General features: G+C 48.2%; 1 protein-coding gene across 4 annotated transcripts in view; it reads right to left on the reverse strand.

The window, feature by feature from the left end:
• SYT16 (synaptotagmin 16) overlaps positions 1-24,844 on the reverse strand; it is a 109,011-nt gene that overhangs the window by 8,062 nt on the left and 76,105 nt on the right. For 3 of the 4 annotated variants that reach the window (XM_083436827.1, XM_083436826.1, XM_083436828.1), the window contains 2 exons: positions 15,500-15,756; positions 1,027-1,470 (listed from right to left, as the gene is read on the reverse strand). In XM_083436827.1, the coding sequence (XP_083292953.1) occupies positions 1,027-1,470; positions 15,500-15,756 (701 nt within the window). Of the gene's footprint in view, positions 1-1,026; positions 1,471-15,499; positions 15,757-20,683; positions 20,897-24,844 lie in introns of all 4 variants that reach the window. The other variant, XM_083436825.1, reaches the window with a different exon arrangement.

The following is a 24,844-nucleotide window of genomic DNA, read 5'->3' on the forward strand; positions in this document are numbered from 1 at the left end:
GAAAACGTTGGCAGCGTTAAGATAAATTCAGCAGTGTAAATAAGTTTTGGTGGATGTAATAATGGAATGCTGAATGATTTAGTTTCTGTAAAATATGCAGGGATTTATGATATGTAAAATGAACCATGGAAAGAGAAGAAGGGAAGTCATTCATATCTTAAGGATGTAAAAATGAGTACTTTAAATTGTAAAACAGAAAACTAGAGTGAGTGAGTGAATGAGTGTGTAATAAATAAATACCATATTTTTCGCTCTATAAGACACACCCGAGCATAAGACGCACCCAGTTTTAGAGGAGGAGAACAAGAAAAAAAATGTTCTCTCCCTCTCTGCACAGTGCCCCTTCGGCAAAGCAGCAGGAGAAACGGAGCCATTTCTCCTCCTGCTTCGCTGAAGGGGCACTGCGCAGAGAGGGAAAGCTGCGCAGCGGATCTCCTCTTGCTCTCCTGGTTTCAGCAAAAGCAACGCGAAGCCTCCAGAGCACAACAGGAGCACTCTCGCTGCGCTCAGGAGGCTTCTGGAGGCTATCCCTGAAACCAGGAGTGCAAGAGGCGTTTCTGTGCCAGAGAAGCCTTGGCACCTCAAATTTAAGTGGCGCCCTGTGCAACACTGTAATCCAGAGCCCCTGCCCAACTTCTCGCCTTCCGTTGGAACTCATAGTTGCAGAGTCTCTGTGCAGTCCATTCTGAAGGAAATCAGCCCTGAGTGCTCACTGGAAGGACAGATCATGAGAAGAGAAGACTCCCTGGAAAAGACCCTGATGTTGGGAAAGATGGAGGGCACAAGGAGAAGGGGACGGCAGAGGACGAGATGGTTGGACAGTGTTCTTGAAGCTACCAGTATGAGTTTGACCAAACTGCGGGTGGCAGTGGAAGACAGGCATGCCTGGCGTGCTCTGGTCCATGGGGTCACGAAGAGTCGGATATGGCTAAGCGACTAAACAACAACAACATAAAAGAAAAGTCTCAATAAAATTTATGGGGGAGGGGACATTGTTAGGTGGCTTCTTCCAGCCTAAAAACTTACACACAAGTTGCTCCTTGGCTCCAGGACTAGCGTGACCTTCATTTCCCCTTCCTGGTTCAGGTGGCTGAGATAAAACAGGTGCTCCCCCATCATCCTCTCCTTGATCATTTTGCGCACGGAGTAGAGGCGGAACCGGAGGGCGTAGCTGCTCAGCTCCTCCGGCGCCAACTTGCTGAAGGTCACCTTGTCCTTGAACCCGGGGCTGGGGCCTCTCTGGACGCTCGTCTTCCCTCTCTGCTTCTTGCTGGGCATCAGGACCACGTGCACCTGCCAGGCGCTGACTCCGCTGCGGTCCTTGTCGGGAATCTCCTTCGCCTCCAGAACCGTCACCAGCAGCTTTTGGCTCGAGGGCTTGTACTCAAAGAGGACGTCCAGGTCGCCGCACTTGGAAATTGGCACACGGCTGCTTGGCAGAGCCGGAAGGGCACTCGCTCCTTCGTGATCCTGCGGAGGAGATGTGTAATGTGGGTTAAAAATATAAGTAATATTAATATTATAATAGGGATGCAAGTGGCGCTGTGGGTTAAACCACATAGCCTAGGACTTGCTGATCAGAAGGTCGGCGGTTCAAATCCCCACAATGGGGTGAGCTCCTGTTCCTCGGTCCCTGCTCCTGCCAACCTAGCAGTTTGAAAGCACGTCAAGTGCAAGTACATAAATAGGTACCCCTCCAGCGGGAAGGTAAACGGCGTTTCCGTGCGCTGCTCTGGTTCGCCAGAAGTGGCTTAGTCATGCTGGCCACATGACCTGGAAGCTGTACGCCGGCTCCCTCGGCCAGTATAGCGAGATGAGCGCGCAACCCCAGAGTCGGTCACAACTGGACCTAATGGTCAGGGGTCCCTTTACCTTTACCTTAATATTATAATAATTTATTATTTATACCCCACCAATCTGGCTGGGGTTTCCCCAGCCACTCTGGGCAGCTCCCAATGGAATATTAAATAGAATAAAACATCAAGCTGGAAATTTTGGTTTAAAAGAAATAACGTAAGAAAAGTTCTGCAGTTCGCACTGTGGCCAACTATATACAGTGGTACCTCTGGATGCGAACGGGATCCGTTCCAGAGCCCCATTCGCATCCTGAAGTGAATGCAACCTGCGTCCGCGCGGGTCACATTTTGCCACTTCCGTGCATGCACGTGACGTCATTTTGAGCATCTGCGCAAGCAGCGAAACCTGGAAGTAACGTGTTCCGTTACTTCCGGGTCGCCGCGGAGCGCAACCCGAAAATATTTAAGCTGAAGTGTATTCATCCTGAGGTATGACTGTACCATCCATCATTTCTCTGATGAAAATAGGGACGTCCTGTTGCAATAACAACAACAACAACAACAACAACCTCCTGCCCATCTGTCTGTGTTGCCCCAGCCACTCTGGGCAGCTTCCAACATATATATAAAAACGTAATAAAACATTGAACATTAATAAACTTCCCTATACAGAGCTGCCTTCAGATGTCTCCTAAAGGTTGTATAGTCTCCTTAGCTCAAGGGTCTCATAACTCCATACCCTCCAACGTTTCTCTGATGAAAATAGGGACATCCTAGTATACCGTCCAACATTTCTGCCATGGAATTCTACTCAGTATTGATCCAGAGTAGATTCCAATGGATAGTTAGAAGAGTAAAAACTTAAACATGTTGCAGGATTCCCCCAAAATAGACCAGAGCCAATTAATATAGAGCTTTACTGCTACTGAAGGCAAATGAGCATAATGGTCACAAATCCAATACAATCAGGATTGGCCCTGTCCATAAAAAATCCAGTTGCAGCAGACTTAACTTAAATTTACAATAACTTAACCTCACCTTACAATAACTTAACTAAACCTTAACACTAAGCGTACTATGTACAGAACACCACACCAGAAGGAAAAAGAGATAGAAAGAGAAAAGTGAAAACCAGGCTCCTTCCGGCCTTACTTTTATAGACAGCCTGACCTTGACAGAAGAGATAAGAGAACTAGTTTAAACCAGCTTCTCGGAAGGAATAACCCAAACATCACGAACCTTCTGCTTGTTTCCTTCGCACAGAGAAGCTTCCAGAACCCTCTTGAATTAAGTAATATAAGAAAGATCTCTACACATCAGATCAATACTTTCTGCACTAAGAAATGCAAAGTGACAATTTCAATTATTGTTTGTTTGTTTGTTTGTTTGTTTGTTTGAACCCCACCAATCTGACTGGGTTGCCCCAGCCACTCTGGGACATTCTAAGGAAAAGCAGGACATTCCAGGATCAGATCAGAAACCGGGACTACTTCTGTAAATCCGGGACTATCCCTGGAAAATAGAGACACTTGGAGGGTCTGCAACTAGACCTCCACGAAAAGCTTGCAAACACGACTCGAGTGCAACAACAGTACTTTCGCCTCTTGGGATTCCAGCCTGGAAGTCTGGACCCTTGTGGTGGTATTAAAATTCTGGGATCAAGTCATTTCTTTGGAGGGGTAAACAGCTCCGAAGTCCTCCCAGCTGCGAAAAACTGCAGCCAGGGCCTTAATGCATTTTCAAGCTGCTATCAGCCAAGGAAGATATTTGATACAGGACTTTAAGCCTGCCTGCTGTCAGCTGCTTAGAGGGTTCTTCAATATAATAACAGTTATTTTTGTGCTCTGTGGTTCTTTGTAAGCCTCGCTGCAATTTACACTTTGCAATGGCAACAGCACTTTGCCTTGCTTTGTTGTGAACGAATATTCGGAGGCAAGCTGCATGGCAATAGGAATTGCTGTGGCTCCATGATTCTGGAATTTTGTCAGACTGCAGGCCAAGAAGCCAAGAGAATGCAGGATCTTAGACCAGGGATATAGTCTCTTCTCTCGGCGTTAGGTGTTGGGACAGAGGCCAGTGGGAGGTCAGGGAAACGCAAAGGAGCCAAATCATTACTATTATCAGTGCTATTTTTATAGAAAAAAGGGTGCTGGAACACTCAAATAATGTCTCCCTTGTTGTCTTATAATGGTAATGGCACCCGCCTGAGAGGTGTCAGAACTGAGCTTCGGTGAGTTCCGGCTGAAAATAACTATTATTATTATTATTATTATTATTATTATTATTAAAATGTGTAGTCCAGAGGTCAGCAACCAGTCCACCATCCCTCAGACCATGTGGTGGGCCGGACTATATTTTGGGGAAAAATAATAATGAATGAATTCCTATGCCCCACAAATAACCCAGAGATGCATTTTAAATACAAGGACACAATCTACTCATGTAAAAACACGCTGATTCCCGGACCGCCAGCGGGCTGGATTTAGAAGGCAACTGGGCCGCATCCAGCCCCCGGGCCTTAGTTTGCCTACCCCTGGTGTAGACTGCCTTTCATCCATAGATATTAGGGTGGTTCACAAAATAAAAATATAAATATAAAAAACACAATGCATAATAAAAATAAGAAAATAACAACAACCAATAATACCCCTGCCACAACACATTCAAAGGGGCATTAGGCCTGGTTGAAGAGGAACGTTTTCACCTGGCACCTAAAAGTGTATAATGAAGGTGACTGGCGAGCATCCCTGGGGAGAGCATTCCACAAATGGGGAGGCACTGCAGAAAAGGCCCATTATCATGTTGTCACTTTCCGGACCTCTCATATATGAGGCACGCAGAAAAGGGCTGGTCTCATGGAGAGGTGGTCCTTGAGATATTGTAGTCCTGAGCCATTGAAGGCTTTATGGGTCATAGGATTGTAGTCGAACTGGATGATTGCAACAGTGCTCCCTCCCCTTGTGATTCCCAATTACTGATTTGTTGTTTAGCCATTTAGTCGTGTCCGACTCTTCATGACCCCATGGACCAGAACACGCCAGGCACTCCTGTCTACCACTGCCTCCCGCAGTTCGGTCAAAGTCATGCTGGTAGCTTCAAGAACACTGTCCCACCATCTCGTCCTCTGTCGTCCCCTTCTCCTTGTGCCCTCCATCTTTCCCAACATCAGGGACTTTTCCAGGGAGTCTTCTCTTCTCATGAGGTGGCCAAAGTATTGGAGTCCCAGCTTCAGGATCTGTCCTTCCAGTGAGCACTCAGGGCTGATTTCCTTCAGAATGGAGAGGTTGGATCTTCTTGCAGTCCATGGGACTCTCAAGAGTCTCCTCCAGCACTAGAATTCAAAAGCATCAATTCTCCATACATCACTACTGGGAAAACCATAGCTTTAACTATACAGGCCTTTCTTGGCAAGGTGATGTCTCTGCTTTTTAAGATGCTGTCTAGGTTTGCCATCGCCTTTCTCCTAAGGAGCAGGCGTCTTTTAATTTCGTGACTGCTGTCACCATCTGCAGTGATCATGGAGCCCAAGAAAGTAAAATCTCTCACTACCTCCATTTCTTCCCCTTCTATTTGCCAGGAGGTGATGGGACCAGAAGCCATGATCTTAGTTTTTTTGATGTTGAGCTTCAGACCATATTTTGCACTCTCCTCTTTCACCCTCATTAAAAGGTTCTTTAATTCCTCCTCACTTTCTGCCATCAAGGTTGTGACATCTGCATATCTGAGCTTGTTGATATTTCTTCCGGCAATCTTAATTCCGGCTTGGGATTCATCCAGTCCAGCCTTTTGCATGATGAATTCTAGATATAAGTTAAATAAGCAGGGAGACAATATACAGCCTTGTCGTACTCCTTTCCCAATTTTGAACCAATCAGTTGTTCCATATACAGTTCTAACTGTAGCTTCTTGTCCCACATAGAGATTTCTCAGGAGACAGGTAAGGTGATCAGGCACTCCCATTTCTTTAAGTACTTGACATGAAGGAGCCAATTCAGAGGCAAACAGTAGCCATCGATAGTCACACAGTGGTCTGAGAAGCAGGGAGGAACAGATAGAGGAAGAAAGAGCTTGGGAGGAATTGGGGTGGATGGTGATGGCAGCTGAAGAACGGAAGGAACAAGGAGAATGGGACTGATGGAAAAACCCCTGTTTAGGGGCTGGAGGGAAGAAAATGCAGGAATCTGGAGAAAGCATTGAGGCATAACATGAGGGAATCATGAGTTCCCAGCTTAAAACAGGCTAAACCCTGAAAGCCATCACTACTACTGCAAAAAAAAAGTAGCATAAATATTGTTGAGCTTTTTCTGGCACCTTGAACCCATGGCCTTCTGCAGGTGCTTCAACCTGCGATAATTTCTCCTTCAACACATTTGTACAATACAGAAGTGTATTGTGCCATGAAAATTACAGTGTGGGAGGCTGGCCTAATTCCTAGCCAACTGTGCTGCAAACATCTTTCGTACGCCTTCAGGCTAACAAAGCCAAAGCATAAATACTGTTGTAGATTCTTTGGGGGGGGGGGGGACAATAACTCCCTAAACCCTAGAAATTAATAAATGGTAGGGTTTTGATTATTTGTGGCATGAAGGGAGAAATAAAAACTGCAGAGGAATTCCTCAGCTAGCCTATGCAAAATGACCCGGTCAAGCTAAGGCCATCAAGAAAAAATAGAGGGCCATTGGCAATGCAAGAGAACTGTCCTCCCTCATTGTCCTGGGGTGACAGGAAAAGAGAGGGGTTTTTTAGCAAGGTGTGCTGGGAAGAAGAAGGGGAGGAGAGACTGGGATCCATCTTGGGCAGGTTGGCTGAAGGCTGGCTGGGAGAGATACCGTGGACCCCAGGACTGCACTGCTGTGGGGTACAAGCCCATCTTGAAATGACCATGCTGTAAGATCTGGACTCCCTCCACGCAGACTGAAGGTGTCAATAGGTGAATGAACCATATTTCTTAAAGCGATGACAGTCTCTCCCATGTCTTAATTCTCCAAAGGAACACAGACCCTGGATGAGTGCCTGGGTCCCCATGGAATCTTGTAGAGAGTGGGGCCACCAACTTTTTCCACCTCCTCACCTCTGAGTTGCACATGAGCATCTTCTCGCTAAATGTAAAATCGAGCCACAGTTTTTTTGTATTTTCCAGTGGGTCTTGCAGGCAAACCCTTCTGCCTTTTTGCAGAACATTTATTTTGATGAAACAAAACCAGGGTGGGAGGGAAGAGAGAGAGAGACAGACAGACAGTCAGGTGTTCAGCTTCCTGGGTGCATGTGTTTCCTCTTCGAAGGTGCTCTTTAATCTCAGACTAGAAAGAGTTGCTATAGAGACCCCTCCTTTCTATTTAAACATGAGCACGCGCTGAAAAGAACAGGACATTCAAGGACTAGAGCAAGCCGACCCAAGCTTAACGGCTTTTGTTTCCACTGATGCTTTTTAACCTTGATTTGTTTAGAATCATCTTGATGTTTTCCTGCTGCTGATCGCTGTTTTAATTGTTTGCACGTTGCCTTGATTGCCAGCTGGCGGTCGGATGTTTGGGAAGGGACGCACTAAGGGTTTTGCAAGCTCAGAGCTCTCACACCTTCCAAGTGTCCCTATTTTCCAGGAACAGCCCTGGAATTACAAAAGCCATCCTGGCTTCTGATTTCATCACAGAATGTCCCTAATTCCCCTGCCAGTGCCACAGCCACAGAGCTCGGGGAGGTGGGTGAGCTGGCACCTGCCCCAAGCAGCTGTGGCAGTGAGGGAGCATCCCATGGCCTCTCCCTGGTCCTGAATGAGGTAACTGTGCCCCTGAAGGACCAGGTGCGCAGCCTGGGAGTCATTTTGGACCCACAGCTGTCCATGGAGGCGCAGGTCAATTCTGTGTCCAGGGCAGCTGTTTACCAGCTCCATCTGGCACACAGTGCTGAGACCCTACCTGCCCGCTGACTGTCTTGCCAGAGTGGCGCATGCTCTGGTTATCTCTCACTTGGACTACTGCAATGCGCTCTACATGGGGCTACCTTTGAAGGTGACCTGGAGAACTGCAACTAATCCAGAATGCAGCAGCTAGATTGGTGACTGGGAGCGGCCTCCGAGACCACATAACACTGGTCCTGAAAGACCTACATTGGCTCCCAGTACGTTTCCGAGCACAATTCAAAGTGTTGGTGCTGACCTTTAAAGCCCTAAATGGCTTCGGTCCAGTATACCTGAAGGAGCATCTCCACCCCCATCGTTCAGCCTGGACACTAAGGTCCAGCACCGAGGATTCTGCAGCCAATCGGAACCCGTGCAATCTGTGTTGGACGTTCTGGTTCCAAAAGAACGTTTGCAAACCAGAACACTCACTTCCGGGTTTGCAGCGTTCAGGAGCCGAAACGTTCGACTCGCAAGGTGCTCAACTTCCAAGGTATGACTGTATGCAGGGATTTATGTTATACAAAATGAACCATGGAAAGAGAAGAAGGGAAGTCATTGATATTTTAAGGTTGTTGAAATGAATATTCTGAAATGCAAAACAGAAAATTTAATAAAAATTACAGTGGTACCTCGTGTTAAGTACTTAATTCATTCCAGAGGTCCGTTCTTAACCTGAAACTGTTCTTAACCTTAAGACCACTTTAGCTAGTGGGGCCTCCTGCTGCTGCCACGCCGCCGGAGCAAGATTTCTGTTCTCATCCTGAAGCAAAGTTCTTAGCCCGAGGTACTATTTCTGGGTTAGCAGAGTCTGTAACCTGAAGCGTATGTAACCTGAAGCGTATGTAACCCGAGGTACCACTGTATACAAAAAGAAGAAGAAAAAATGTCCCTATTTTCATCGGATGAATGTTAAAGGGTACAGTGGTGCCCCGCAAGACGAATGCCTTGCAAGACGGAAAACCCGCTAGACGAAAGGGTTTTCCGTTTTTCAATGCGCTTCACAGGACGAATTTCTCTATGGGCTTGCTTTGCAAGACGAAAATGTCTTGCGATTTTTTTTCGCTCCCCACCCCCTTTTTCTAAGGCACTAAGCTGCTAATAGCCTTTTAGCAGCTAATCCGCTAATCCCTTAAGCCTTTAATAGCCGCTAATAAGCGCTAATCCGCTAATAGGGTTGCTTCGCAAGACGAAAAAACCGCTAGACGAAGAGACTCGCGGAACGGATTCTTTTCGTCTTGCAAGGCACCACTGTATAAACTCTTCAAGCATAAAACACGGGGGTGGCCAAACCCCTTTTTCTGCAGTACCCCAAGGGCCCAAGACCAAGCATTTTCCCAGGCACTTGGGGAGCACTGACAAAGGACTTTAGCAGGGCCCTTGTCTGGCCCACCAGTCTGTGTTGACCTGCAGGGGTGGGGTGGGGGATGGGGAGAGAGACCTTTGGTCTCATCCAGCAGGACTCTTCTTACTCCCTCTAAATCCCCATGATTCCCCATCACATGGGGGGGGGGAGGTGAATATTTTGCCACGTTTGAAAGCGACGTAACTCATTGGCTTAAGGAATTTGGGTTTTGGCTGTGAGCAGCTCCTTCCTTCTGGCCAGAGTTACCTGCGATGTAAGGAACAGACTGTTGAATGGTCACTTTAAAATGTGAAGGTTCATTATTATTTCACAAGTTGTGTATGTCTTTAAGGGCCAGGGCAAATAACAAGACCCAGTCTTACTGCTGTGAAACATAGCAGGTGCTGCTGAGTTGTGTTAATCAAGTGGTGTCAGCAATTGGGTATAGTATATAAGGAGCAGCACCTAGCTCTTCCATTACCCTGGGGGATGGGTTGGTGGTTGGGTCTGGTTTGTTGTTGTTATCTTTAGTGTAAAAGGAGTTTTTGTTTTGTTATTAAAACCTTGTTTAAGTTATTTTTGAGTCCCTTTTTAATGCATGGTCTCCCAGCAAGCTCTCTGCAGCACTACTAAACTGCAAATAGCCAACCTGTGCCTAATGTACCTGCCTCTTCTGATTGGAGCACCATAATGCTTGGCATTCTTCCCATCCTGTTTCATAATTCTGCTCCTTAGAAATGGTTGCTGAACCCATTCATTTTCCAAGGCTGTGCAGACTGAACAACTCTCTTCCGAGCTCAAACAATGTTCTTCGTTTGAGCCCGGCGGAAAGATGTCATCAGCATTAGATTTAGCTGAATACGTCCTTCACTGCAATCCACTCCCAATACAACAACTGAATTTATATACGTGTGGTGGAAGGAAAAAATAAGCAAATAAGAGGAAAAGCAATATCCATCGAACAAAGCAAGCAATTACGGGAATGGCCCTGAAATGGTTTTTGTGGTTCCACCATCAAAAGCGAAGGGTTCTTTTAAAATAAAAAATTTAAAAATCCAAATAAGTGGGTGTTTGAATGGAGTTTTAAGATACCGGGAATATTTTTAGAATATAAGAATAGCAGAGGCAGCCTTTTATCTCAGCCCCACAATGCAGCCAGACAAGCTACTCAGAGGAGGCTGAATGAAATCCAACTTCGCTGCTTCTTGTTTAGCCCAACACACCATTGTGTGCTGGTGATGGAACAAGTGACAAGCTTCAGGGCTCTCCCCGTGGCTCATCTTCTTGGTTTGTTAAAATTGCAGATTCCGGCGACATCCAAACCAGGGAACTGGTTTAAGCGCTACTTACAAATCAAGACTGCAACCCACAGTTGAATCCTAGTTTACAAGCCAGGACTGTACACAGCAGTTAAACCTACAGCAAACCTTTCTTTCTTTAAAAAAGGCTGGGTGGTAAAGTAGTGTGGTGTAGTTGTTAGAACGTTGGATTGGGACCTGGGAGGTAAAAGGTAAAGGGACCCCTGACCGTTAAGTCCAGTCACGGACGACTCTGGGGTTGCGGCGCTCATCTCGCTTTACTGGCCGAGGGAGCCGGCGTTTGTCCGCAGACAGCTTCCGGGTCATGTGGCCAGCATGACTAAGCCGCTTCCGGCTAACCAGAGTAGCTCACAGAAATGCTGTTTACCTTCCCGCCGCAGCAGTACCTACTTATCTACTTGCACTTTGACGTGCTTTTGAACTGCTAGGTGGGAAGGAGCTGGGACCGAGCAATGGGAGCTCACCCCGTCGCGGGGATTTGAACTGCCGACCTTCTGATCGGCAAGCCCTAGGCTCTGTGGTTTAGACCACAGCACCATCTGCATTCAAATCCCCGCTCGGTCATGAAGCTCACTGGGTCTTAGGCCAGTACAGCCTCTCAGCCTGACCTACTTTACAGGGGTGTTGTGGGGATCAGATGAGGAGGGGAAGGACTGTGTATGCTACCAAGCTCCTTGGAGGAAAAGGTGGGATATATAGCAATAAATAAACAGACAAGTATTGTACGATTTGGGGACGCGGGTGGCGCTGTGGGTAAAACCTCAGCACCTAGGGCTTGCCGATCGTCAGGTCGGCGGTTCAAATCCCTGCGGCGGGGTGCGCTCCCGTTGCTCGGTCCCAGCGCCTGCCAACCTAGCAGTTCGAAAGCACCCCCGGGTGCAAGTAGATAAATAGGGACCGCTTACCAGCGGGAAGGTAAACGGTGTTCCGTGTGCTGTGCTGGCTCGCCAGAGCAGCGATGTCACGCTGGCCACGTGACCCGGAAGTGTCTGCGGACAGCGCTGGCCCCTGGCCTCTTAAGTGAGATGGGCGCACAACCCTAGAGTCTGTCAAGACTGGCCCGTACGGGCAGGGGTACCTTTACCTTTACTTATTGTACGATTTGAGTACAATTAAGCTGGTTAAACACACGCACACATCTACCTCATAGAATCATAGAATCATAGAGTTGGAAGAGACCACAAGGGCCATCGAGTCCAACCCCCTGCCAAGCAGGAAACACCATCAAAGCACTCCTGACATATGGTTGTCAAGCCTCTGCTTAAAGACCTCCAAAGAAGGAGACTCCACCACACTCCTTGGCAGCAACTTCCACTGTCGAACAGCTCTTACTGTCAGGAAGTTCTTCCTAATGTTTAGGTGGAATCTTCTTTCTTGTAGTTTGGATCCATTGCTCCGTGTCCGCTTCTCTGGAGCAGCAGAAAACAACCTTTCTCCCTCCTCCATGTGACATCCCTTCATATATTTGAACATGGCTATCATATCACCCCTTAACCTCCTCTTCTCCAGGCTAAACATGCCCAGCTCCCTTACCTCTGCATCTTATAATTCATAACGAATTGTGGGAAGAAAATCCAGCAGCCTAGGCAGCAGGATTTAATCTCTGCTCATTGGCTGATGAGCACAGCTGAGAGATGGGAGCAGATCCGTGAGAGGGTGAGGATTTAAAACGGAAGGGAAGGGGGAGACTTGCAAAGGTCTTTGCATATCTCCTCCTTACCTTCTAATTTCCTAATCTCAAGCAAAGGCAGAGGACTGGAGAAATCTCCTCCTCCTTCAAATGAAGGGAAAAGGAGAAAAAGAGGCATATTTTGCAAGCAAAGCCAAAAGCGCCCTTTGAAACAGGCTCCTTTAAAGGAAGGGGTGGAGGCTGCTTCCAAGAGTGCTTTGCAAGTCTCCCCGTGTTCCTCTTTTTAATCTCTGACACTGGTTTTACAGGGGAAGCACAGGAAGACTTGAAAAGCCACAGAGAAATTCTGACAGGTGGGAGGCCCCATGTCCCCTTGCAAAAAAAGAGAGAGGAGGAAACGTGGATCTCTATTTTCCCACTTTGAAATTGTAAGGAGAACTGCTACACTCATCTTTCAAAACTGTTTGTAGGCTTCATCCCCTCAGAAAGGGCAACCAGGCCCGCAATGTTCATCAACTGTGGTAGGCACTAAAAAAAGTTAGGGAGGGTATATATTTTCCTGCACAAAGACCTCTGGGTGGATCTGACACACACAAAATGGCAGGTGCTCCTTTGCCTGCAAATTTCATCCACTTAAGTAATAAAGGAAGACATTGCAGCTGTTTTAGATTCCCTGTTATTGTCAATGAGGTGGAAACAGAACTTAAGATTTAACAGGGCATATTCAAACCCGAATAACAGATTGAACTGGAATGAAACAGAGTGGATCTGAAACATATCAGACTGCTTCCGGGTGCTGCAGGTACAAGAAAAAAAATCTATCAACTTAGAAGGAAGAGGAGGAAGAGGAAGAGCTGAGGACAGAAGGACATAAAGATATCTGATCAGCCATCTTGCTACCATGGTGGCATTCAGAGGGGGCAGAATTTCCAGTCACTAGGGGGTGCTAGACTATCAACTGCCTTAACTATGGCTAAGGAGCCATCAATGACTCAAACCTACAGAGCCACTAGGGAAAAGCAGATATTCCCGGTTTGGAGGGAACAAACCAAATTCTAAGTAGCCATCTGCCAAGTGCCGCCGTTTTAACTGTGGTTTGTTAACTTTGGTTAATGATAACCATGGGCTTAGCATTATGTACAGCAGACCATACTTTTGCTTGGTAATCTGAATCTGCCGGAAAGATTTTATGTTGATTTTTTTATTTAAAAAAACTGCAAATGACGTATTTCAATAATAGCTGTCAAGCATGTGGAGGGGAGAGAAGTATCTGCAGCTGCAGAATTTTATAAAGGCTTGAAAGTCCTCATTTCCCAATCCCCTTCATAGCGATTGCTACAACATCCTTATCTGGAAAAGGATTCTGGCAGGCAAACGTGTTCTGTAAGAGCAGGCAAACTCGGCCCTCCAGATGTTTTGGGACTACAACTCCCATCATCCCTAGCTAGCAGGACCAGTGGTCTGGGATGGTGGGAATTGTAGTCTCGAAACATCTGGAGGGCCGAGTTTGCCTATGCCTGTGTAAGAGTACAGTGGTGCCTTGCAAGACGAAAAGAATCCGTTCCGCGAGTCTCTTCGTCTTGCGGTTTTTTTCGTCTTGCGAAGCAAGCCCATTAGCGGCTTAGCGGCTTAGCGCTATTAGCGGCTTAGGGGGCTTAGCGGATCAGCTGATAAGCGGCTTAGCGGATCAGCTGTTAAGCGTCTTAGCGGCTTGGGAAAAAGGGGGGGAGGGGAAAAAACCCACAGGAACTCGCAAGACATTTTCGTCTTACGAAGCAAGCCCATAGCAAATTCGTTTTGCGAAGCACCTCCAAAACGGAAAACCCTTTCGTCTAGCGGGTTTTCCGTCTTGCGAGGCACCACTGTAATTGCATGAATTGAAGTGATGGACACCACATTCTCGGGGGCTGAGCACGTGGGGTTTGCAGCTGCCTTATATATAAGGTACCCCTGGCCCTTGGCCTCTTTGAGTGAGATGGGCGCACAACCCTAGAGTCTGTCAAGACTGGCCCGTACGGGCAGGGGTACCTTTACCTTTATATATAAGGTCAGACGATGGGCCCATCAACCTACACTGACTGGCAGAGAATTTCCAAGGTTTCAGACAGGAAGGGCTCACCCAAGAGGGTTTTCTTTCTGTCCCACCCACTGTTTACGGCTGAATCAGAGCAAATGTCAATTGGGTTTTCTGCAGATTGACTTTCGTTCCGATACAGCGGTAAACCTCGGGTCTTTCCGGGGAAGGCAGTGGGGCAAAAGAAAGTCTTCTAGAACCCCTGCCAAGAAGTCATGGACCCAACGGAAGAAACTGCAGGGCAAATGGAAGTGTGGGTGAGCATAAAGTGCCTCCTGGCCCTGGCATCTTTCCTGGAGGTGCCAGGAATTGAACCCAAGGCCTTGGGCATTCAAAGCAGATGATGTACCATTGAGCTATGGCTTTGCCACTATGCATATTGGTGGTGCTAGATAAATATTAGTAGTAGTCCAAATGCATTCCATAGCAACAACAACAACCTTTAGGAGACATCTGAAAGCAGTCCTGTATAGAGAAATTTATTAATGTTCAATGTTTTACTCTGTTTTTATATATGTTGGAAGCTGCCCAGAGTGGCTGGGGTGACCCAGTCAGATGGGTGGGGCATTATTAGTATTATTATTATTATTATTATTATTATTATTATTATTATACCCCCTCCATCTGACTAGGTTGCCCCAGCCACTCTGGGCAGCTTCCAACAAATAGAAAAGCAGAATAAAACATCAGACATTAGAAACTTCCCTATACAGTGGTACCTCGGGTTAAGAACTTAATTTGTTCTGGAGGTCCGTTCTTAACCTGAAACTATTCTTAAGCTGAAGCACCACTTTAGCTAATGGTGTCTCCTGCTGCCGCCGCACCGCTGGAGCACAACTTCTGTTCTCATTCTGAAGCAAAGTTCTTAACCCGAGGTACTATTCCTGGGTTAGCGGAGTCTGTAACCTGAAGCGTATGTAACCCAAGGTACCACTGTACAGTCATTCCTCAGGTTACAGATGTTTCAGGTTGTGTTTTTTGGGGTTTCGGACCTGCCAAAACCCGGAAGTACCAGAACGGGTTACTTTTGGGTTTCGGCAGTTGCACATGTGCTTTGCGCATGCGCAGAAGCGCCGAATCACAACCTGCGCATGCGCAGATGCGCCGCTTCGGGTTGCAAACGCTGTGGGTTGCAAACGTGCATCCTAGCGTCCACTGTACAGGACTGCCTTCAGATATCTTCTATATGGGCTTTCCATAACCGCAACTACACATTATCCATTCATACCAAATGGACTTAACACCCACAACCTTCCGGGCTGTGAGCGCACAAGACGTTCCTGAAAAGGAAAGGTGTCCCAATATTACAGTGCTCTTTCATTCATTAACTCATTTCATAACATTAAACGTGGTAAACAGAAATGCAGCCGCCCTAGAGAAAACGTGTGAGAAGGAATGAAACAACCTCCATGTTTCAAGAACAACTGCTTTCTTCTTACCTCCGGGCTCCAGGCCGACGAGCTATCCGTGGCATCATTCCCTTTGAATCCTTGGTTGCTAAAAGCCGTCTCCATTTCCAAGCTCCCTTCCGTCTCTTGCCGGCTGAGGCTGGGCGTCGCGCTGACCTCCACCCCGGGGTCTTTGGGCTGCCCAGAGCCCCTGCTCTCCGACGCCGTTCTGGAGTCGAGGGATAGATGGTCATCTTCGTGAAACGAGAGGTTGTCCTGGTAACTCAGTTGGCTGAACCCGTCGAGATCTAGCACATTTTAAGAGCAGAGAGAGAAATAATTTCGGGGGGGGGGGGATTAAAACCAGCCATTTCTTTATCCCTCAAGTGTGCAGATGCTTTAATCCGCTGCACCACAGGGCCTAGAAGTGATAACTATGCATGAGGGACTTGGGAATCCTGAGCCCCCAAAGGAAGAAGAAGAAGAGGAGGAGGAGTTTGGATTTGATATCCCGCTTTATCACTACCCGAAGGAGTCTCAAAGCGGGTAACATTCTCCTTTCCCTTCCTCCCCCACAACAAACACTCTGTGAGGTGAGTGGGGCTGAGAGACTTCAGAGAAGTGTGACTGGCCCAAGGTCACCCAGCAGCTGCATGTGGAGGAGCGGAGACGCGAACCTGGTTCCCCAGATTACGAGTCCACCACTCTTAACCACTACCCCACACTGGCTCTTGGAACGCCTCTTTCCAACGGAATGGCAGCGAAGGAGCCAAACCAGCTTCTCCCTTGGGAACCAACTGAAAGGCCTCTTCGCACAAAACCCAAGGAGTTTTGTTTTGAAGTGCACACCTTGAAAATGTAGGGTGAGTGATGAGCAGCTGTTTCAGAGCATGTGCATAACCTCTGCTGCCTTGTGTGACATCTTCAGGAGAAAAGGCTACACAAATCCAGAGTGAAGTCCCTAAGATGCAACGGCGCCTTGTACGTCTCATTCTGGCAGGGATGCCAACTATAGGGGGCAGAGGGGGCTTCAGACCCCTCAAGATTTGTAGGCAGAGGGCTGAGCCCTCCGTCCAATACTGAGGGAGCCACCCTCGTTCTAGAAGAAGGTACAGGGTTATAAAGACTAGGACTAGCCGTCTGAGAAACAGTTTCTATCCAAATGAGATTTTGGTTTTAAACGCGGTGTAAGGTAGTTTCTGTGGGAGCACCATATTTTTCGCTCTATAAGATGCACCTGACCATAAGACGCACCTAGTTTTAGAGGAGGAGAACAAGAAAAAATATATATTCTCTTGCTCTCTGCACAGCGCCTCTCCAGCGAAGCAAAGTCAGAATAGCAAGAGGGATTGCTGTGCACCGATCTCCTGGCTTCAGCAAAAGCAACAGAAAGCCTCCGGAGCGTAGCAGGAGAAGCAATCCCACTGCGCTCCGGAGGTGTGGCTATCCCTGAAGCCAGGAGAGCAAGAGGGATCGGTGCAAACCGATCCCTCTTGCTCTCCTGGCTTCAGGGATAGCTGCGCAGCCTGCATTTGCTCCATAAGATGCACACACATTTCCCCTTACTTTTTAGGAGGGGGGAAGTGCATCTTATAGAGCTAAAAATACGGTCTATTGTATTTAATTATGGGGTATCAGAGTTTTTAGGGGGTTAACCAGGCTGGGATAGCTGGGATAGCAGGCTTGTGGGTTTTTGAATGTCTGATGTAGATTTTCATTGTTCTGTATGGGACAATGACAATAAAGATTATCATATTGTATCGTATCCTCCGCCGCCCCCAGGCAAGCACTAGCCCACTGGGTAGGGGCGGGAGGTGAAGAGGACAATTTTCACACACACCCCCGTGCTCCCCACCATGATTGCAAGTTGTTGGGCACAACCCATCGCACCTGCCTTCCGGCAACTCCTGCAGCCAAGCTGGCTCCCAACATCTTGCTCTGCTTTCCTTCGGACCACATCAGAGAGGCCGGAGGAGGGTCTTGTTGTCTGGGCAGCCCAGGACCTCCAGACCCTCTGCCCAGGCTTGCACCGCAAGGAAGTCACTTCGGCGCTGCTAACACAGCAGTTTGGTTTCCCCCTTGGAGGAGCACTCCATTGTCTCTCAAGACAGAAGGATGCCAACAGGCCAGGAGTGGTTAGAGGGACTGACTAGAACCTGGCGGCCAGGGTTCAAATCCCCACACTGGGTGGCCTTGAGCCAGCCACTATCTTCCTACCTCACAGGGTTGTCGTGAGGATAAAATGGAGAGGGGGAGGAATTTGTACACCACCTTGATCTCCTTGGAGAAAAGGCAGGATATGAATCTACCGTATTTTTCGCTCTATAGGACACACTTTTCCCCTCCAAAATTGAAGGGGAAATGTGTGTGCATCCTATGGAGCGAATGCAGGCTCCTTGGCTTCAGCGACAGCAACGCGAAGCCTCCGAAGCGCAGAGGGAGAGCTCCCCCCGCACTCCGGAGGCTTCACATTGCTTTCGCTGAAGCTGCCTGAAGCCCCCGGAGCGCAGGGAACTCCCGCTGCGCTCCGGGGGCTTCAGGCAGCTATCCGCAAGCCTTCGGAGCGCAGCAGGAGTTCCCGCTGCGCTCTGAAGGCTTGCGGATAACCGCCTGAAGCCTGCAGAGCCATCATAAGCATAAGCCTTTGGTTTGCTCTCCAGTCTTTCTCTCTAGGCTTCGCTTCGCTGGAGAGGCGCTGCACAGTTTTCCCTCTCTGCACAGTGCCCCTTCAGTGAAGCGGGAGGAGAAAGAGAAGGGGCTCCGTTTCTCCTGCTGCTTCGCTGAAGGGGCGCTGAGCAGAGAGGGGGGTATTTTTCCCCCCTGTTCTCCCCTTCCTATGGTGCATCCTATGGTCCGGTGTGTCCTCTAGAGCGAAAAATACGGTAATCAGAACACCCTGTTTCTCTATATCAGGGAAGGAGAGCCTCAGGCCCAGGGGCCGAATGTGGCCCTCTAGACCTCTGCACTTGGCCCTTGGATTTCTCTCCAGGCCACATCCCTCACTGGCCCTGCTATGCACCCTCCTTCCATGCTTTTGCCTGGCTAGATGTGCCCTTGAACTGAGATAATGTCTCTTGCTTGTCTGGATGGATCTGTCTTGGGTGCTTCAGCTGAGATTCCTGCATTTCAAGGGGTTGGACTGGATGACCTTCGGGGTCCCTTCCAACGCTACGATTCCATGATTCTATGACAGAGACAGGGGAGTGCAGAAACTCGCATGCTCTACTAAGGTAAGACGTACACTTGCTTCTCTGCCCACTTTTGCCTTTGCTCGGTCGGTAGAGCACAAGGCTCTCAATCGCAGTGCTGCAGGTTCGAGTCCCAATTAGGGCAAGATCCCTGCATTGCCATGGGACTGGACTAGATGACATTGGGGTGTCCCTTCCAACTCTGCAATTCTATGGTTCTTTGAAGTTGCCCAGGAGCAGGCCTGCAGCTGAAAAAGCTTCCCGCTTCCCTGCTCTGAATTATTTCTCCCACACTACACATTGACCATCCTTCATTTGCTAGAGAAGAGGGGCAGGGCAGGGAGGTGGAAGAAGCCACCCAGGAATAATGGGAAGCCTTTCCTTGGGCAAAACTCTGCAGGGGTGCTGAGACACTTAACGTTTCAGCTGCGCTCAAGTCTACAGCCTATGAAAGCCCTGCTGGAATCAGCACAGCTTTATACCGTATTTTTTGCTCTATAAGACTCACTTTTTCCCTCCTAAAAAGTAAGGGGAAATGTGTGTGCGTCTTATGGAGCGAATGCAGGCTGCGCAGCTATCACAGAAGCCAGAACAACAAGAGGGATTGCTGCTTTCACTGAGCAGCGATCCCTCTTGCTGTTCTGGCTTCTGAGATTCAGAGTATTTTTTTTCGTTTTCCTCCTCCAAAAACTAGGTGCGTCTTGTGGTCTGGTGCGTCTTATAGAGCGGAAAATACAGTAGTTTGGCCCTGTGCATCTTCACAAGCCCAGTCGGTTCAATGGGGCTTCCAGCCAAGTTAAAAGTGTGCATTTAGGTTTAGAACCACATGGTCCCGTTCTTATGCACAGAACGGGTCCAGATGGCGTTTCCCCACTCCCCAAACCAAAGTCTTATGCTTATGATGGCTCCCAGCTCTGCTAAAATCAAACAGGACTCAGCTCACACAGCAGATTGCAGCTCCGAAATCAACAAGGACACGATTGATATATATATACATTTGGGGCACGTCGGAGCGGTGGGCCGAAAAGGCAGGTTTTATAAATGTAAAAAAAAAAGAGTAAATAAAAAAGCGCCGTAGGCTTTTCAGAATAGAAGACGTGCCTTTCTAGTGAGAAGTTACATTACACACTTCCCACACAAAGTTTGCCTCCCCACCGTGCCTTGTGGATTTGGTCTGCAGCCAGGATGTTGGCTATTATTAAGGAATGTGGTTTGAGGGATTCAGTTGGGATGGTTGAATCCTGCAGACTAGGTGGGTGAAAACTGTGTTCTGTAAAATCTCGGGGTTCCCTTGGCAACGTTGTACAGTAGTACCTTGGTTCCTGAACTCAATCCGTTCTGGAAATCCGTTTGACTTCCAAAATGTTCGCAAACCAAGGCACAGCTTCTGATTGGCTGATAGGCTCTGGAAACAATGCCGACAGCCGAAATGGACGTTCGGCTTCTAAAAAACGTCCGCAAACCGGAACACTTACTTCCGGGTTTGCGGCGTTCAGGAGCCAATTTGTTTGGGAGCCAAGCCGTTTGGGAACCAAGGTACCACTATACAGGAATGTGGGGGATTCTATGATTGCAGGGTTCCATGGGGAGAAATTCAGTAATGGCGAAGAAGCTTTCCTGAAAAGATTTTCCCTTGAAAGGGGAGGATTGAGGTTCAATCTCAGGTGCAAAGTGAGAGCTAGGAAATGTCCTGCAGGAAAGTGAGTGTGTTCTGTGGAACGCTTCCCAGAATCCTCTGCCATTCGCAAGGTTCTCTGGGAAGTTGACCCAGAGAATCTTGGGAGATGCTTTTTTCTCGGGTTACCAACTGTTCCGTTACACCTTTGACGTTCTCATCATGAGAGGCTGCGCCTATCAACTGAGATTCAAAATGCAGAATCCTTTCAAGTCATGGGGAAACAGTGTGCGTGCACCAGCACATCAGTGCATTTTTTACTGCTTTTGCCATTTCCTCCGTAGCCACAGAAAACTTGTTGGACTTCTCAGAACAAACCATCTCTTGTGTTTGCCTGCTTTGTTTTTCTTTTTGGACAGAGCTGGATAATACCTTCACATTCAGAGGCCTCGGAGCTGTATTCTTCGTGGTTCGACAGCAAGCGGTTGAATTTGGGCCTGCGCTCGGAACCTGCTTGCGTCCCTTTCTCGGAAACTCCCGAACGGAAGCTCTGCGAGCGTGAAACGGAGATCTCAAACTGCTTGATCACCTCGTCGTCGCTGTCTGAGGAGGTAGTCAGGTCTTCATCCTCCCCAAAGCTATTCACTGGGAGAAAAGAGCACACACACAAACACATACAAAGAGGAATTTTGACAGCTCGTGGAGAAGGATGCAGAGAAAACGACAGTTTCCAGATAAGAGAGCGGCTTTCAGAAAATGAGAAACAAGTCACTTAGAGCATCAGTCACTGAGTATCTAAAAAAATGTAGTATAGACACTGACAATTGGGAAACACTGGCCTGCGAGCGCTCCAGTTGGAGAACAGCCTTTACCAAAGCTGTCATGGGCTTTGAAGACACTTGAACTCAGGACGCAAGGGAGAAACTTGCTAAGAGGAAGGCACGCTTGGCAAAACCACACTGTGATCAACTCCCGCCCAGAAACCAATGTCCCCACTGTGGAAGGACGTGTGGATCCAGAATTGGCCTCCACAGTCACTTACGGACTCATTGTTAAAACCGTGTTTATGGAAGACAATCTTACTCGGCTATGAGTGATTGCCAAAGAAGAAGATAAGTTGAGACCTGCTGGGTGAGTCCAGCATCCTGTTCTCACAGGGGCCAACTAGATGCCTGTGGGAAACCAACAAACAGGAGCCCTCTCTTTCAGCGACTGGTATTCAGTAGCCTTGCTGCCTTGAACTGCAGAGGCAGCATGGCTAGCAGCCATCAATAGCTTGCTGTCCCCTGGGTGACTTCGGGTGACCTTTATAGCAGACCTCCCCACCTGGCATCATCCAAATGTTTCGGACACCATCTCCCATCAACCCCAGTGTCAGGCTGGCTGATGAGGAGTGGTGCCAGCCAGGGAACCCCCTAGGGAAGCCTTAGAAGAGGAGTGGTGGTGGGACACTGAGGGCAGGTCAGAGGGAGAAGAAGGGGAGGAATGGTTGGATGCTGAAGAGGCAACAGGCTTTAGCGAGCAAGAGGAGCCAGGTGCAGAAAGCAGTTCGGACTCAGCAGAGGAAGCAGAGGAGGAGGAGGAAGACAGATGCTGCAGAAACATTCCAGGAGCTTGCTGCTGCTACTGTACTAAGCTCCTCTCCGCCCTTGTCTCCAAGGACACGGAACAAAGAGCACCGATTCGCCCCGCCCAACATAGTTTGAGGCTGCTTGGAAGGAGTCTTAGAGGGAAGTAGAAGGCGAAGACATTCAGTCCTGGCACCTGTTTCATAGGGGCCAGTCCTGCTTCTAGGCACTGCTGCCTTGCATACTTCTTCCTAGAATAAAAAGTTAACTTTTCCGTTTGTCTCTGTGTCCGGCGTGCCAACCTGCATCTGAACCAGCCCTGACACCCAGCTAGCATGACCAACGATCAGGGATTGTGGGAACTGTAGACCATGGACCTCAGAGTGGCACCAGGTTGGCAGAGGCTGGTATATACTAGTATACCAATGTTTTTGTGCTGGGTGGTGTAAGTAAGAGAAACAGACCCTCAAGTGCAGAAACGACTCTGTTCCCCATCGCATGCGTTGGTCGTGCCGAAAAACTGCTGCAACCAGCCTCGGCGGGTGCCAGAACTGTGTTCCTTTATTCCCAAGGGTAAGCAACACAAAATAGTAACACACCCGACAGCTGGTGTGTTCATATGCTCATGCTCTCCCTTTCTAGCACACACACACACACACACACACACCAGCTGTCCCTCGCACCCACCGCTCCACAAGTTCCCAAAGGAAAGCATCCTCCTGTTCTGTTTCCCCCTGGCGCAGATGGCTGGGAAATTTGAGATGCGGCACAGCGCCTCTTTTTTTAATTCCAATTAGCAGGGGTGATGGCATCGGAACATCTGTTCTTTTATAACCAAGGATCTGCGCTGGGCTCAGTCTCCGGCAAGGTTGTTTTCCCCAAGGCCAGAGCTCACCCTGGAAGTACCTTGGAGGCACCGTTTAAGGACGACACGGGGAGGACAGAGTTTTCAGGCTCAGGCGCAAGGTAGGGAGAGCCAACGGCAACGTAAAACAAAGGGCACCGTACTGATCCCATTAGCAGGGAAATACACATGAATCTGGGAGAGTCTGGGCTGCAAGAAGCATCAACGGCATACCCTCCAGCATTCCACGGGGTCATAGAATTGTAGAGTTGGAAGGGGCCCAAGGGTCATCTAGTCCAACCCCCTGCAATGCAGGAATCTCCGCTAAAGCATCCATGACAGATAGCCATCCAACCTCTGCTTAAACACCTCCAAGGAAGGAGATGCACATCTTTCGGAGCCATGCTCCCGCGCAAGTCAGCTTGCGCGGCACCAGAAGCCAGGATGGATGGCTTCTGTAATTCTGGGATGTCCTGGGAAAACTGGGGTGGTTGTGGGGAGGGTATGCAATGGGGATCTCTTTCAGTCTCACTTTCCTTCACATCCAGTTAATGTATTTATTTTTTAATGAAGGCTTGAGCCTATCCATAGCAGGGAGGCAATAGAGTTTTGGCAGTTCACGTTTCTCAGAGGTAAACACATTTTACAGAAGGTGGTCGTCAAAACCATATAACACTGGTCCTGAAAAACCTACATTGGCTCCTAGTATGTTTCTGAGCACAATTCAAAGTGTTGGTGCTGACCTTTAAAGCCCTAAATGGCCTCGGCCCAGTATACCTGAAGGAGCGTCTCCACGCCCATCGTTCAGCCCTGATACTGAAGTCCAGCTCTGAGGGCCTTCTGGCGGTTCTCTCACTGCGAGAAGTGAGGTTACAGGGAAACAGGGAAAGGGCCTTCTCGGTGGTGGCACCCGCCCTGTGGAACACCCTCCCCACCAGATGTCAAGGAAATAAACAACTGTCTGACTTTTAGAAGACATCTGAAGGTTTTTAATATTCTGTTGGGAGCCACCCAGAGTGGCTGGGGAAACCCAGCCAGATGGGCGGGGTATAAATAATAAATTATTATTATTATTAATGGTAATAGTAATAGAACTTCTACAAGGCAGGCTTAAGCAGTATGTGGGCCGAGAACTCCCAGAAGTGCAAGCTGGATTTAGAAGAGGCAGAGGAACCAGGGACCAAATTGCAAACATGCGCTGGATTATGGAAAAAGCTAGAGAGTTCCAGAAAGACATCTACTTCTGCTTCATTGACTATGCAAAAGCCTTTGACTGTGTGGACCACAGCAAACTATGGCAAGTTCTTAAAGAAATGGGAGTGCCTGATCACCTCATCTATCTCCTGAGAAATCTCTATGTGGGACAAGAAGCTACAGTTAGAACTGGATATGGAACAACTGATTGGTTCAAAATTGGGAAAGGAATACGGCAAGGCTGTATATTATCCCCCTGCTTATTTAACTTATATGCAGAATTCATCATGCGAAAGACTGGGCTGGATGAATCCCAAGCCGGAATTAAGATCGCTGGAAGAAATATCAACAACCTCAGATATGCAGATGACACAACCTTGATGGCAGAAAGTGAGGAGGAATTAAAGAACCTTTTAATGAGGGTGAAAGAGGAGAGCGCAAAATATGGGCTGAAGCTCAACATAAAAAAATCGAAGATCATGGCTTCTGGTCCCATCAGCTCCTGGCAAATAGAAGGGGAAGAAATGGAGGCAGTGAGAGATTTTACTTTCTTGGGCTCTATGATCAGTGCAGATGGTGACAGCAGTCACAAAATCAAAAGACGCCTGCTCCTTGGGAGAAAAGCAATGATAAACCTAGACAGCGTCTTAAAAAGCAGATACATCACCTTGCCAACAAAGGTCCGTATAGTTAAAGCCATGGTTTTCCCAGTAGTGATGTATGGAAGTGAGAGCTGGACCATAAAGAAGGCTGATCGCCGAAGAATTGATGCTTTTGAATTCTGGTGCTGGAGGAGACTCTTGAGAGTCCCATGGACTGCAAGAAGATCCAACCTCTCCATTCTGAAGGAAATCAGCCCTGAGTGCTTACTGGGAGGACAGTTCGTGAAGCTGAGGCTCCAAGACTTTGGCCACCTCATGAGAAGAGAAGACTCCCTGGAAAAGACCCTGATGTTGGGAAAGATGGAGGGCACAAGGAAAAGGGGAC

Source organism: Podarcis tiliguerta (genome assembly GCF_965153285.1).
Source record: "Podarcis tiliguerta genome assembly, chromosome: 1".
In the NCBI taxonomy this organism is placed as follows: Eukaryota; Metazoa; Chordata; class Lepidosauria; order Squamata; family Lacertidae; genus Podarcis; species Podarcis tiliguerta.